Source organism: Episyrphus balteatus, chromosome 4 (genome assembly GCF_945859705.1).
Source record: "Episyrphus balteatus chromosome 4, idEpiBalt1.1, whole genome shotgun sequence".
Classification (NCBI taxonomy): Eukaryota; Metazoa; Arthropoda; class Insecta; order Diptera; family Syrphidae; genus Episyrphus; species Episyrphus balteatus.
The window spans coordinates 72,378,182-72,392,607 of NC_079137.1; the positions used below are offsets into that span (position 1 = coordinate 72,378,182).

At 30.6% G+C, this 14,426-nt stretch overlaps 2 protein-coding genes across 6 annotated transcripts in view; one reads left to right on the forward strand and one right to left on the reverse strand.

Moving 5' to 3' along the window:
* Nucleotides 1–4,757, forward strand: part of LOC129917757 (copper-transporting ATPase 1) — a 49,199-nt gene extending 44,442 nt beyond the window's left edge. For 3 of the 4 annotated variants that reach the window (XM_055997844.1, XM_055997847.1, XM_055997843.1), the window contains one exon: nucleotides 4,545–4,757. In XM_055997844.1, coding sequence (XP_055853819.1) covers nucleotides 4,545–4,686 — 142 coding nt within the window. In that variant the 3' untranslated portion in view covers nucleotides 4,687–4,757. Of the gene's footprint in view, nucleotides 1–4,224; nucleotides 4,295–4,544 lie in introns of all 4 variants that reach the window. The other variant, XM_055997846.1, reaches the window with a different exon arrangement.
* LOC129917759 (protein trunk) lies at nucleotides 292–1,572 on the reverse strand. 2 transcript variants are annotated; one of them, XM_055997850.1, is made up of 2 exons: nucleotides 1,353–1,572; nucleotides 292–1,259 (listed from the first exon to the last, which is right to left on the reverse strand). In XM_055997850.1, exon 2 carries the CDS (start codon nucleotides 1,137–1,139, stop codon nucleotides 447–449), a length of 693 nt encoding a protein of 230 aa, XP_055853825.1. In that variant the 5' UTR covers nucleotides 1,140–1,259; nucleotides 1,353–1,572; the 3' UTR covers nucleotides 292–446. The 2 variants fall into 2 exon arrangements, with proteins under 2 accessions (XP_055853825.1, XP_055853824.1); XM_055997849.1 differs by having other exon boundaries at nucleotides 292–1,288.
* Nucleotides 4,758–14,426: the final 9,669 nt, after the last annotated feature.

Here is a 14,426-nt window from a genome sequence, read left to right on the forward strand (position 1 = left end):
ATCAGTATTCCTGGGAGTCAGATACATTAATGGGTCAATCCTTAATCATAAACCATCTGCCGAAAAAGTAAACCCTCTTAAGTTATAAAAGACAATAAAGATATTTTTTTTATATTCAGTGCACCGAACCCAAAGGATTAAAAAAGGTAAGAAAATGATATAAAAAAAAACTGGAAAACCCAGAATTAGCACGAGTTTATAGAAAACGAATTCCAAAAAAAAAAAACAGGTAGAATTCTTATACTTTTAGGGTTACCATTTGACTTTAAAAAGAAAGTAAATATTTTAAAATAAATAAATAGTAGTGCATTTTATTGAATTTAAACTTACAAATAAATATTTTTATTATGTACAATCTTTTGAATTTCTCTTATATACAATTTGAATGATAATAATTTAAAAAACAACAACTTAAATTTAATTTAACAAAATAAAAAAAATGCAAATTAATATTCCATTACACAATCACAACAAAATGTCACCGCTTTTTCTTCAAACTCCCATTGTTGAGCATAGTCACCAGTCACTACATTCATTGTGACCACTCGAAATCGATCATTTACTTTAGCACATTGTCCAGTGCTGCGTCGCAATACTTTTATACTAAACCATCGTGGTTTACAAGTATAATGACCGTACCAACAATTTTTCTTTTTGCATTGTACGGTTCGAATGTATCGAGGAAAGTACTCTGATCCCAAATCTTTCCAATGAACTTCTGCTTTACAATCCCAAGGTCTCGATTGAAAGACATCTTGTTTTGAGGATTTTGTCATTTTATCAATGAACGCTTGACGAGCGTTTCGGTTGTTTTTCGGAGCTTCTTGATGATGTCGCTTTGGTCTACTTTTTCCAATCTCAATATGATCAACTTCCCAGGCTGGTATTCCTGCGTAAAGGTTCTCCTCATCTCCATCTTGAAAGAAATCCTGGTCATCGTGCCCAGATGCACGTTTTGATCCTCCAGATTCAGTATTATCCTCGGCAGGCAATTCTATTCGCATATAGCGAGAGTTATATGTTGTTCCAAGGATAGCTCTTAATGCTTTTTCTGGTAAATCGGGACAATTGATATTTCGGACATCACAATGAGTGACGCAAAGTAGAACCAGTCCACAAATATAAACAAAAATACTCATTTTTGTTTGAGTGATGATCTTACCACTGAGACAGTGTTTATAGAAATGAACTTGCTTGTGAGCAAGCGTCGTCTTTATAGTCAAGGGAATTAAGGGATCTTAAATTTTGGGAAAATTACCCTAAAGCAATTCGATCTTTAAGAAACTACCTGAATTGAAAGGAGTGAGATTGGTTTTTTTTTTTTAATGATGCTTGAAAGGGTTAGTCTCTACCTGTGTTGTGGAAACTTCTTTCCGTACAAGGTTTGGTTTATTTTGTTTTTGCGCATTAGTGGTTTATTATTTTATATTTATGAGAGGTTCGTGAATATTCCGGATCTAATAAATTTTTTATGATTGTATTCAAAAATAGAAAGAAGGTATCAAAACAATTAGAAGATTTCGTCAAAACAATCACCAACAAAGATGACAGTCCAATTTACATCGAACTACCTTACCTATTTACATTTTTGTTGTTGTGTTTTTGTTGGTACTGTTTGCTTAAAAATGAACTTTACATCCTAATTATGTTATGATCATGTTTGTAAAAATCTAAATTAAAAAAAAATACATTATAAATTAAAAAAAAAATGCATTTTAAATTAAAAAAAAATTACTTATTGCAACGGAAAAAAATTTTTTTATTGCAAATAAAAATATTTTGCATTTATTTCAAAAAACAAATTTTCTGCATGAAAATAAAAATGCAATGCAAAATGTGTGCATTAAATATTTTTTTTTATATTGGTCAAATTTGGAAAATACATTAAAAAAAAATGTTTTATGCACACATTTTGCATTGATTTTTTTTTTAATGCAGACAATTTTTTATTTGAAATAAAAATATTTTGTATTGGAAAATATTTTAATTTGCAATAAAAATTATATTTCAATGCTAATTTTGTTCATTTGAAATAACATTTTTTTTAATGCAAAATATTTTTCAGTGGCAATAAATATTTTTTTTTAATAAATCGTACCTATTATAAATTTGAGGGAAATGAGGGAAAAGCGTATGGAGGTTGAATACGCTAATTTGTGTTTTTATACCACAGACTTCAAGAAAAAATAAATTGCAAATGAACACAAATTTTACTATGCCAAACCTAATTTTACTGTACTAAAGAGGCCAATAGGCCAACAAACAGATTTGTAAGAATGTTAACAAATTAAAAAAATAATGAAAGTTTTCCATAAAATCGACAAAGGGTACATAGTTGAATTTATAGAGTTGCCAGAGTCTATAAAACTTGATGTCCTGATAATGATAAAGTTCGAAGCTGAAATAAGTGTTCGCATTCGTATTTAAAGTCTTATGAAGAGATAAATGTTCAGGACATTTTGCGAATCAAAAACTTTTTTTTAGCTTAATTTATGAAATTAACATTTATTGAAGAAGACACTGGTGAGCAAAATTATTTTTTTTTGTTATATAAACCAAAATATACTTTTCGTTAGGTTTTTAGTGTGCTTAACTCGAATCCGAAGTCAGAAAAATTCTATCATATCACGTTTTTGAAATATTCCCGTTAAAAAATGTTCATAAACAGCTTTTGGTTACTCGTATATGGTAAAAAATTAATAAAAACATCGATGTTTTTATTTTTGTCATCCCTTTGAAGCTGTTTCTCAAAAAATGAATTATTTTGAGTACTTGACGCGTAGGTCGTAGCACATAAATGTGAATATCTCAGACAATAGCAAAGAGAAGCAAACCAAACTTTGCCAATATTAAGTATAGACCTAAGGCAAAATAATATAAAAAAAAAATTATCGATATGATTTTCAATGTTTTTTTTTTTTAAATTAAGTTTAAACATTAATTTTTTTTTTTGATATTTATCAAAGAAATTTTAATATGTAACTCTTTTTTAATTTTATAAATTTAATTTTTTTTTGTTATACGTTTTACAACAACACTCAAATAAACAAAATAACATAAGTAAAATTTTTCAAACATTCACCAAACGTAAAATGTAGACTCTCAAAGCTTCGTTTAAATTCCTCAAAATATTTTCGATTTCCGAGGTACTCATGTTGCGGAGCTTATTTTGAATGCATAACCTGGGTTATTTTCTAAGATAAATATGTTTTCATATGAGTTGACACTTCTAAATTATATTTAAATAGCAAAAACATTGCTTTTTAACAAAAAAAAAAAATTAATGATTTTTCATAAGGGGACTACACACTGTGGGGCGTCCCCAATATTATTTCCTAAGGACCACCCTAATGTAAATACACACGAACGTCAAAATTAATCACCGAAATTTTTCTTCGAACTCAGAGGCCAGTTAATTCTTTGTTTAATTTTTTTCTCTTTCGCTCTCATTACTTTCGAAAAAAGTCATGACTCTTGAATCATCGTGTTAAATCAAACTTATTTTAAGCTCTTATGTTAATCTTTTTTTCGTAGTTTGCCAATAAAGACTTTAAAAATACTGATTTCCAGCTTTTTCTGTAGTTTTATTTAAACTTTTGAGCAATTGGATAACTTGTTGTAGCCTTTTACCCACCATCTAATTATGTTAAATAAATAACTTAAAGAGTTTTATTGGTACTTATTTTTAAGCCTTGTGACTTATTCGTAACAATTTTTTTTAAATAATTTTAAGGTTTGGTGTTTCTGGCAACCCTATCCACACTTCTGTCGATTTTTTTCTTCAATCCGCAAATAAAAATCTATGACTGGTACCTTATCCGGTATAATTTTTCTGATGATGGTGTTTAAAAGTTTTTTGTTTTTAATTTGGAAAACAGTTAGTAATTAAAAAACGTGGCTATGAGGTTTCCGTTGATAAAATTTTTCTGAATAAACTTCTTGAGCAAAGGACCACCTATCAAGTTGTGTGATTATCTGTTGACAGTAAATTAATTTTTTTTCCAACTTTTTGCGTTTCAGAATTTTAAAGTTCTTTTAATACTGCCGATTTTAAAAACTTTTATTTTTGAGATGGTGATTTCATAGTCTGTGTTTTATGCTCATCTCATGTCTTAAAAATAAGCTTTTTTTTATTTTCGAAAAATCACATCAAACTTCTCTTCGTTTTCAATTTCTAATTAAAATCTTATCACAAAATTGTATTTCTTTATTTAATTTTTATAGTATATTTGGGAAACTTCAAGTGGATAAAAAAGCAATTGGAAAGAAAGGATCTAGTATTCCTTAAAAAAAGGTTAAAAAACGGTGTAATGTGTTGTTAACGTTCGATTTTATTGTAACTCTGCCAGAAAAATAAACTCAATGACCAAATAATGCTAACTTCCTTTTCCAATAATACTTAATAATAAGTTATACTAACCTTCTTTTAAGCTTGTGTTTTTTACCCTTTACAATTTAAATTGAGCTTGAATCGTTAAATAACAAAAACAAAAAAAAAAACTATAAAAGAGTTTACTAACATTTGATTTTTATTTTATTTTCAGAATGTTTTGTCGTTCAAGTAAAGTTGATCCAAATGAAGATCGATTACTATCGGGAAATCCGGAAGACGAAGATGGATTCTTACGTGTTAAAATAATTAAAGGAAAGAAAGAAAAAGATGTCACCGAAATGCAAAAACTTTAGATAAAATTAGTTGGTATTTGGTATGAAATGTCCATTATTTGGTAGAAGGTCTACAAAAAAAAAAAAACAAAGTTTGTTAGTTATTTTATTTTTCCGATCGTGATATTTAACTATAAAATTGACAATTTTTATATCTAAATGATCATAACATGTACATTATTGAGTATGTCGCTGCATTATTTAAATCCTATAACCTATCCAGCCCAAATATTGCATTTTTATTTTTGAATAATTTTTAAACAACAATTATTAACCGGTTCAATTTTTAAGAAGTACTTAAAAAACCAAATGTTTTCATTAAATAAATTGCCAAGTAAAATATTTATATAAAAAGAAAAGTTACCATCCAAAATGAAACGCAGCCATTCTATTTTTTCTCTCCCTATATTTTATCCAAGGAATTAAGTTTTATGAATTGTTATTATTATTTTTTTTAAGAAGTTAAAGCTTTAGGCAAATATTTTATAGAAAAAATAAAAATATTATGTACTTTTTTTCACTGAAATATTCATCACACATTATTAAGTTATAATAAAAATAAATGTATTCTAATTATTGTTAAGTAAGCTATTATTATTATATAATTTAAACTATTTACACAAAACTTTATATATGAAATAAATATATATTTTATAACATTAAAAAAATTGAGTTTTAACTTAAAAATGAAAATATAACTTACCTAAAGTTCTGTGTGTTTGAAAAATATACCAAATTGAAAAAAAAAACAAGATGAAGAGTTGTGAGTTTGCACAATCTTTCGAAAAAAAGGTCCACATTTAAGACATCCAAAAAAAAAACTACAAATGAAGTATCAACTTTCATGCAGGAACAAATAAGTCCATTTTAGCTGAAGAATCGCACTACTCCTAAAGTAAGAAGCCAAATAAACTTTTATGTTAAAGCACTGCTTAGCGACGTTTTTCAGAAACATTTTCAACACCAAATTAAATTTGTATTTAAACCTTTTCCGAATGATACTTGTACCACTTGTCATTGTGGTAAACAATCAACAAAACATCGGACTAGCGAATTAGTCAACATTCCAAAGTTAGAAAGTTGACCGCGAAAAAGTTTGATCCGATCCAAACGGGTTTTATGTTATTTTTATTTTACATCAAATTGTACCCTTGCTTAAACTTACAACATCAAAAGTATGTTATACACTAGTTGAAAAAATTAAGGGATCAAAAAAATCCAATTTTTTGAGGTTTTTCAAGTGACAGTATTTTCATTAAAAATTGTATTAAACAAAAGGATATTAAAGCCCAAACTTTCTATAGTAATGTTCAAGCAATGTTTCCTAATGAATACCGAAACAACTTTTTTTTTCGAAAATTGTCTGTACCTATCGTCGGTCTCATGAGAAAACCTCGTAACTCCCAAAATCAAAATTTTACAGGAGAGACGAAAGAGTAAACAAACAACAGAGTAGTTGGGAAGAAACGCGCTGTGCAAAATTTGAATTTAAGTCTATTTAGAGTTTTCAGAATGACCCCAAATTTTCTGGGTTGCTCCGCTGACATATTTTCTAAAGAATGGCATTCAAAAGTCATTTTTGAAAAAAAAAGTGGAGTTACGAGGTTTTCTCATGAGACCGACGGTATCTTTTTTTATTCTATCAACTTGCAAACAATTTTTCCAACTTAACTACTAATGGATAACTTGTTCATTCAGCTTAAATTTGCTTTTTTTTAAAGTTCAATACGACCACTTCTTATTGAGATATCGAAATTTGAATGGAAAAAGATGTTTTTGACTTTAACCATGTCTTTAAAATGTCAGCAACCGCTGCTTAATAAGAAGTGCCAACAAAAACAACCTCGTCATAAACAAAGGACCATTTTCGATCGTTAGCAGCTGGACAGTGTACTTGTTTAAAATAAGATTTTTTTTCAACAAGAGCTAAACGAAAACTGTTCAGATTCGTAATGATATGAACAATTTGCCAAAATCTGACGGTCCCTAAGATTGTTTTTGAAAACCTCTATTTTGTCTGCCTTTTTTAGAAATATTTTTCACATTTAACAATACAACAAATGCAAGCAATAAATTATTGATTAAATCAAAATGACTGTTTTTTTTTTAGCTCAGTGAAACATAAGGGTTGGGGTCGAAACTCTAGTTGGGCCAAAAATCGGATTCCAAAATTCTGTATTCCAAAATTCTGTATTTTAAAATTCTGTAAATTCAAAATAAATTCAAAATTCTGTATTCTAAAATTCTGTAAATACGAAATTCTAGATTTTCTTAAAAATATTCTCGTCTAAGGGGAATATTTTTAAGAAAGTTGGCCACTTAGGTTTCCATAGATTTATTTTATACCACAGGTGTTTAAAATTTTTCATAAAATACTTTTTTTACATTTTGAATCAAAAAACAGATTTCAAAATTTTTTTTACGAAAATGTGCAATAGCTTTGCAGTTTTTAAAGCGTTTATGTACTCATCCAATTATTGTAGAAAATTATAAAAAAAAGAAATAAATAAAATTCATTCATTCGTGGTTGTAGTGAACGAAAACATAAAATGATAAAATTTAAAATACACTGAACGAAAAAAAGCCAATATTTTATGAACTGGTTGTGATTGGACTTTTTTCTATCTGTTTTTAGAACAGTCATAAGAGTGGCTATCAGCCGTCTTAGGGTTGTCCATTCTCTATCGGACACCCTGTATATGTTCAGACCTATTCTAAACAAAAATTTCCAATGAAATTTGTTTCGGGAGAAGGGCCCCAATCGGGCAAATGGTGAAAATTTCCATTTTTTTTTGCTTTCCCATATTCTTAACCATTGAAGAACGAAATTTAAGCAAAAAAACATAAAGAAATTTCAAGATCTTTTCAGTTGGGAGTTTTTTTCAGAATGGGCCTGATTATGAGGATTACAACTCAACTTCAACTTTTTGAATCGTTATACCTAAGAAACGGTGGGTTTCAGGAAAAAAAGTGTCATTACACTTTTTATATATAATGACCTGGTCTACAATTCTTGCATTGAAAATTTTTTGATAAGACTTACCGTTTTGCTGAAAATCGTGAAAAACCAGTTTTTGTGACCTTTGACCCCCCGTAAATTTTTTTCCAGACCTCGGATCGATGAGGACTTTTTAGATTTAATTTATGATGGTGTTTTCAACAATCCTACCAATTTTCAGCTTGCTGGGAATTAATGTAACCTCAACCCCTTATTTTAGTCTAATTTGACCGGACTATGAACACACCCAAAGTTTATCAGATTTTTTTTTCTACGATTTCTGCTTCAAATTTGTGATTTGCGGAATATTTATCCCATACAAATTTTGACAGCTCATTTCTACCGATAGAAAATTCTACGGTTTCTACGGTTTCTATGGGTTTTCCGCGTTTACGTGAATACCCCTAATGTAATAGGATTGGAATATACAGAATTCTAAAAAGCAGAATAATGGATTTGTAGAATTTTGAAAACAGAATTTTGGATTTACAGAATTTTGAAATACAGAATAATAAAAAAGCAGAATAATATGGAATACAGAATTTTTTATTCAAATACAGAATTTTGGCTATACAGAATTTTGGAATTCAGAATAACAACCCGTTCCCGAGACATTACATTTTCGACATTTAATACGCAGACAAAATCAAAAGGTGATGCTTTGAATATACTCTGGTTAACTACTGAGTGTAATCGGACTTAAACAAAAAAACGTGCACTTTGGTATCTGTATCCTTAACTACAGGGCACTAAACCTTTAACATAAAATGCACATAAAATCATCTTAGACTTCAAGAAAAAATAAAAAGCCAAGCCCTATTAATAACTTTTGTGATGTTTTCTATAATTTGACTGAACTATCATAAGTTTCACGTGTAAAAATTTTCAGCTGAAATATTTTTGTTTGTCCAAAGTTTGAAAAGCTATTATGATTTTCAATCGAATTGAAATCTCATTTTCCGATAGACTGGTTTATTGAAACTACCTGACATCTGACTTTGTAATGCACCTCAAAGAATCATTCCTTGCGTACTCTTTCTTCTTCAAAAATTCACCTTAACTGCATCCATCATACAATTATTAATTATTCCTACGCATCATGTTACGCATTGCAATTCATGTAAACCAAAACTAAAACCCAAAGCCAAAACCCGGATAGGCTTAAAAATACACAACATTCTCATAGCCATATTAAAGTTATTGCCTAGCAGATAACGATCAATGTGGATGACAAGCGATCACGAGCATGATGGAAATGCCCAAACCAAATGACCAATCAGCATATTGACTGCGACCAAACCCACTTGTTCTTTCCATAAAAAAAAAAACTTAAACTAAAACCATCACAAACCAGCCGCGCACCGATCAAATCAATCTTATCCGGAGTTATTCTGCGTCAATGGCCATCACAAAAGTCGTTAAATTCAAAACGATTATCGTCGGTCCGTCGTTGTTGGCCAAGTCAACATATGAACCAAACCAAGTTATATGTAAGTTTCATTTTTGATGATTGTTGAAAGCCAATTCAGGGGTTACAGGAATCATTCGTTACCCGAGAGGAGCTATAGAGTCTAAGTTGAAGACAAATTAGTGCGGCAAAATGTCCTAAACGAGTAAAAAGATACTAGTTACCAATAACAACAACAACAAATCTTCAACAAACAAATTTCCAATTAAACCGAAACGTTTGGTTGTTCACGACCATCATTGCGCTGATGTTTGACATGGTCAGTGGCCGGTGATCAGTTTTGTGCGCACGATGCTGATGCTGGTTGACAGCAGTTATCACGCTTATATAGGGATCTCCAATCCAATCCCACATGGGTTATAACGATCAATTTGGCCCCCAACTACAACTGGAAAGTTAGATAAATTGTTTAAAACTTGCCTAGAGGCTCTACACTTAGAAAAAATTTATTATAAATTTGTCGCAATTCGAACCACTGTACTTTTCGTGGAGTTGAACAACGATTTCAAACAAATTTAAGAAAAATAGTCGTTTTAAAATTTTCCAATTTTAGCAATTTTTTTTCTTACAGTGTACACTATTATCTATCTCTTAGTCTCCAACTTAGGTATACTCCACCCAATTTAAAATGCATAATCATTTGGCCATTATATTATCGAAACGATCGTCGTCGGTCGATCGTCGAATCGCAAATAAGCCAATTGAGGATAATCCAACAAAGTGGTTTTTAGGATTCAACGAGTATACGAGAGCAAGTCCAAGTAGTATTATAGTAGTTATACTTAGTTGTTGTTGATCATTTTGTTTGTTGAGTTGGAGTTTGGAGTGGAGCTTGTTTGACCATATAAATACATTGATATGGCAAAAAGGATAGGTACAATCTGTTTTAAGCAAATGCAATTGGATAAATGACATGCTTTTTTGAAATATGTATAGCATGGATCGATGACATGGCAGAGTAAATGGGATGTTAAATGATCGGGGTGGGATTTATATTTTGGACAAACAAGAGAGTTGATATGATTTTGGACATTTAATTGAATGCTAACATAAACGTATTTTATACGTGTAATTAATTTATTTGAAACCGTTATGGTTAAGCAAGAAAGCGAAAATGCCAGATAGAGTTTTTATAAGTTAAAATATTTGTTTACAAGCTTCAAAAGTGAATTCTTTCTTCTGCATTTTGTGTGAAAGCATTTGATTTTCCAATTAACCAATTTAACTTCATATTTGTATGGTCATTGAATGTTTAATCCTTCTGATTAATTGTATTCTAAAATGATTTCATTGAGCAAAAAAAAGTTACACATACACCACAGTGACCCTATAATTTCATTTATTCATTTATTAATAAAAAAAAAAAACAATGATCATGCTGGATATCCAAACCCATGTCGATGGTGCCCTTATTCTTCAAAAATAACATAATTGTAAACAAAAAAGTAAAAAATGACTCGTAAAAAATTAAAAACAAAAAAAATCGATAGTTCTGATGAATTTGTTCTTTTTTTGCTTTTGTGTTTCGATTTTTCTTAGCCTTAATTGTGAAAATATTCGGGGCAGGCTGAAATTTTGCAAGTTGTATCTTGGGCAGGTAGTGAACTCAAATCCTTTGAGAATAGTTTTTTTAATTAGTGTTTCTCGTACAGTGTAACCGATTTGTATGAAATTTTCAGAAATTGTTATTATGAATACTTGGCTGATTAAAAAAAAAAAAGAGTGTGTGTACACATGTACACGCGACTGAAGTTATACTTCTCATTCAGTATTATGTAAATGAATTTCATTTGATATTTTTAATTTCTATTATTAAATTAATTAATCCACACTTCGTTTTTTTACATTTTTATCAAGTGAACAATAAATTAATTCTTTCATCCTCCTTGAATCCATGTAGTTTTCAATTTATTCTGTGAAATTTACTTATGTTGTAATATGGAACTTGCAGGGTTGCTACAAAGCTCAAAAGTGAGCTGAGCTCAGCTCACAGCTCAGCTTAAATTTTGAGTACCATGTACCATAGCTCAGCTCATTTGAGCTGAAAGTGAGCTGAGCTGATGGTTGAGCTGAGCTGAGCTGTTGGGTGAGCTAAGGTCAGGCTTGTAAAAGAATGCAATCTTTTGTGAATGCAGTCATTGCCATTCAGTTACACAATTCCAACAAAAGATTGCATTCATTGACTTACACTTGAGACTTAGACTTCAAATTTTGCAATCACCAATCATTTTCCATGAAATGATTGCAATCTTTTTTTTTCCCCAATCAATTGACTGCATTCAAATGATTGCAGTCTTTTGGGACTGCATGCAGTCTTTGCATTCTTTTTGCAATCTTTCCATTCCTTGGCAGTCTTTGCATTCCTTGGCAGTCTTTTGCATTCATTTGCATTCCTTGGCAGTCTTTTGCATTCATTTGCAGTCTTTTGCATTCATTTGCATTCTTTTGAATTCTTTTGAATTCTTTTGCATTCTTTTGCATTCTTTTTGCATTCTTTTGAATTCTTTTGCATTCTTTTGCATTCTTTTGAATTCTTTTGCATTCTTTTGCATTCTTTTGTATTCTTTTGAATTCTTTTGCATTCTTTTGCATTCTTTTTGCATTCTTTTGCCACACCCACACCAAACGTATGGATTTCACAAAAATTTTAACATTTTTTTAGTTCAAGGATGAATTTGATAGTTTTAAGAATTAAGTTCAACTATAGTATCATTGTCTGTGCAGGAGTAATAGTACAGTCAAATACAGTGAAAAAGGGGTATGCCTCGGAATGAATTCTAATAATAATATTTTTTTTGCTTAATATCTTCGTTTTGGCATTCTATAACTTACCTCAAAAATCTCATGTTCGGAGGTCGTGATTTTTAAGGCCAAACCACAATGGTATTATATAAACATATGATACATGATTTCAGAGATATGTTTTTGTTAAGATTGTTAATGATTAATGGATATAAAAGCCTTCATGCTAAATTTGGTTACTCTACCATAATTTTTAAAGGTTTTTTGGTAGTAAGTTTGCAAGTGTTTTGATAATATAGGTTGAAAGATGAAAAAGAGTTAAAACTTTTTTTTAGAGACGTCAGATTTCCTGGATTTCAGTTTTTTTTTCATCATTGAATAATACCATTGTCTATTATTGCTTATTTCCAAAATCTTAATTTTGTGGTTTGGCCTTAAAAATCACGACCTCCGAACATGAGATTTTTGAGGTAAGTTATAGAATGCCAAAACGAAGATATTAAGCAAAAAAAATATTATTATTAGAATTCATTCCGAGGCATACCCCTTTTTCACTGTATTTGACTGTACTATTACTCCTGCACAGACAATGATACTATAGTTCATCCTTGAACTAAAAAAATGTTAAAATTTTTGTGAAATCCATACGTTTGGTGTGGGTGTGGCAAAAGAATGCAAAAAGAATGCAAAAGAATGCAAAAGAATGCAAAAGAATGCAAAAGAATGCAAAAGAATGCAAAAGAATGCAAAAGAATGCAAAAGAATGCAAAAGAATTCAAAAGAATGCAAAAGAATGCAAAAGAATTCAAAAGAATTAAAAAAGAATGCAAAAGACTGCAAAAGAATGCAAATGAATGCAAAAGACTGCCAAGGAATGCAAATGAATGCAAAAGACTGCCAAGGAATGCAAAGACTGCCAAGGAATGGAAAGATTGCAAAAAGAATGCAAAGACTGCATGCAGTCCCAAAAGACTGCAATCATTTGAATGCAGTCAATTGATTGGGAAAAAAAAAAGATTGCAATCATTTCATGGAAAATGATTGGTGATTGCAAAATTTGAAGTCTAAGTCTCAAGTGTAAGTCAATGAATGCAATCTTTTGATTGAAGTCATTAAAGATTGCATTCAAAAAAGATTGCAATCTTTTACAACTCTGGCTAAGGTAAAGTGATCTTATAGCTGTGATGGGTGAGAGGATACATTGATTTTTATTTGGAAAGTATAATAAAATATGAAGATATTTTAAACTTTTATAAAACACCATAGCTTAAGATGTTTGGTTCTAGTTATTAATGGAATTATTTTAACACATGGATATTTTTATAAATAAAACAGATAATTTTTCGTGATCTTTTCTCTTGGATTTTTTAATAGTAAATATATTTCTATTTTTTTAGTAAAATATTTCTTTTTTTATCATAAAAAAAATTTCGGTACAATCCGGTTTTTCGACTTTTTTCAAAATTCCGAGAAAATCGCGTTTGAAAGTTGGGGTAAAATTTTTTTTCGAAAAATCCCCGAATCTTTGAACGCTCCTGGAAGCTAAACCGCTTGAGAGCAATTTTTGGGAGTGATGCCAAATGATAGCTAGTGTCATGGGCCTACGCTTTGCACATTGTCAGATTTTTAAAAAATCGCCTTCCATGTTAAACCGCCACATCATGCCTATTTTTTCAGAATCGTGCCTATTTTTTTTTTACTTTTAAATTCTCCCGGTTTGAGAACGCGTGGACCTACAGGGATGGGAGTTGTACCCAAATGTAGGTTAGAGTCCCCGCTACCTTTTGGCATCTAAAAATTTTTTTTTTCATTTTCTTCAACATTCCGAGATATAGGCGTTGGAAGTTGGGGCGCTCACTTTCAGCTCAGCTCAAATGAGCTAAGCTATGGTACCTAGCTCAAATTTGAGCTGAGCTGAAATGTGAGCTTTTTGCAACCCTTGCAACTTGCCACATGGAAATTACCACATGCAACTTGCCACATGCAACTTGCCACATGCAGCTTGCCACATGCAACTTGCCACACGCAACTTGCCACATGCAACTTGCCACATGCAACTTGCCACATGCAACTTGCCACATGCAGCTTGCCACATGCAACTTGCCACACGCAACTTGCCACATACAACTTGCCACATGCAACTTGCCACATGAAACATGTAACTTGCAACGTGTTGTGTGTTTTATGTTTGCCGTACTGCGGCGAACTGCATTTTTAAATACTAAAGTACTGCCTACTCTAAAGGTGAAACGACAGCCCTGCTACCCAGGGTGATCGCGTCATAATCCCTTTGACATTCTTGTCAAAAAGTAAATTTTCATACTCACCCTCCCATAAGAAGTATAACTTCAAAAAATTATTTTTTTTGTTCATAGTTATATCGAAAATATTGTTGGAAATGACGAAAAAAAATACTGTAAAAATTACAGCCCTTAATATTAATATTACAGTCGTCGGCATAATTATTTTGACTATTTTTCAATTCTCGATCAGATAAGAATAATTTCTAACGGTTAAACTTTTTATAGGTTAAGTTAGTGGTTATTTATTAAG

Coding starts and splice junctions, on each gene's coding strand:
- LOC129917759 (XM_055997850.1), bottom strand. CDS start 1,139: ATGAGTATTTTTGTTTATATTTGTGGACTGGTTCTACTTTGCGTCACT.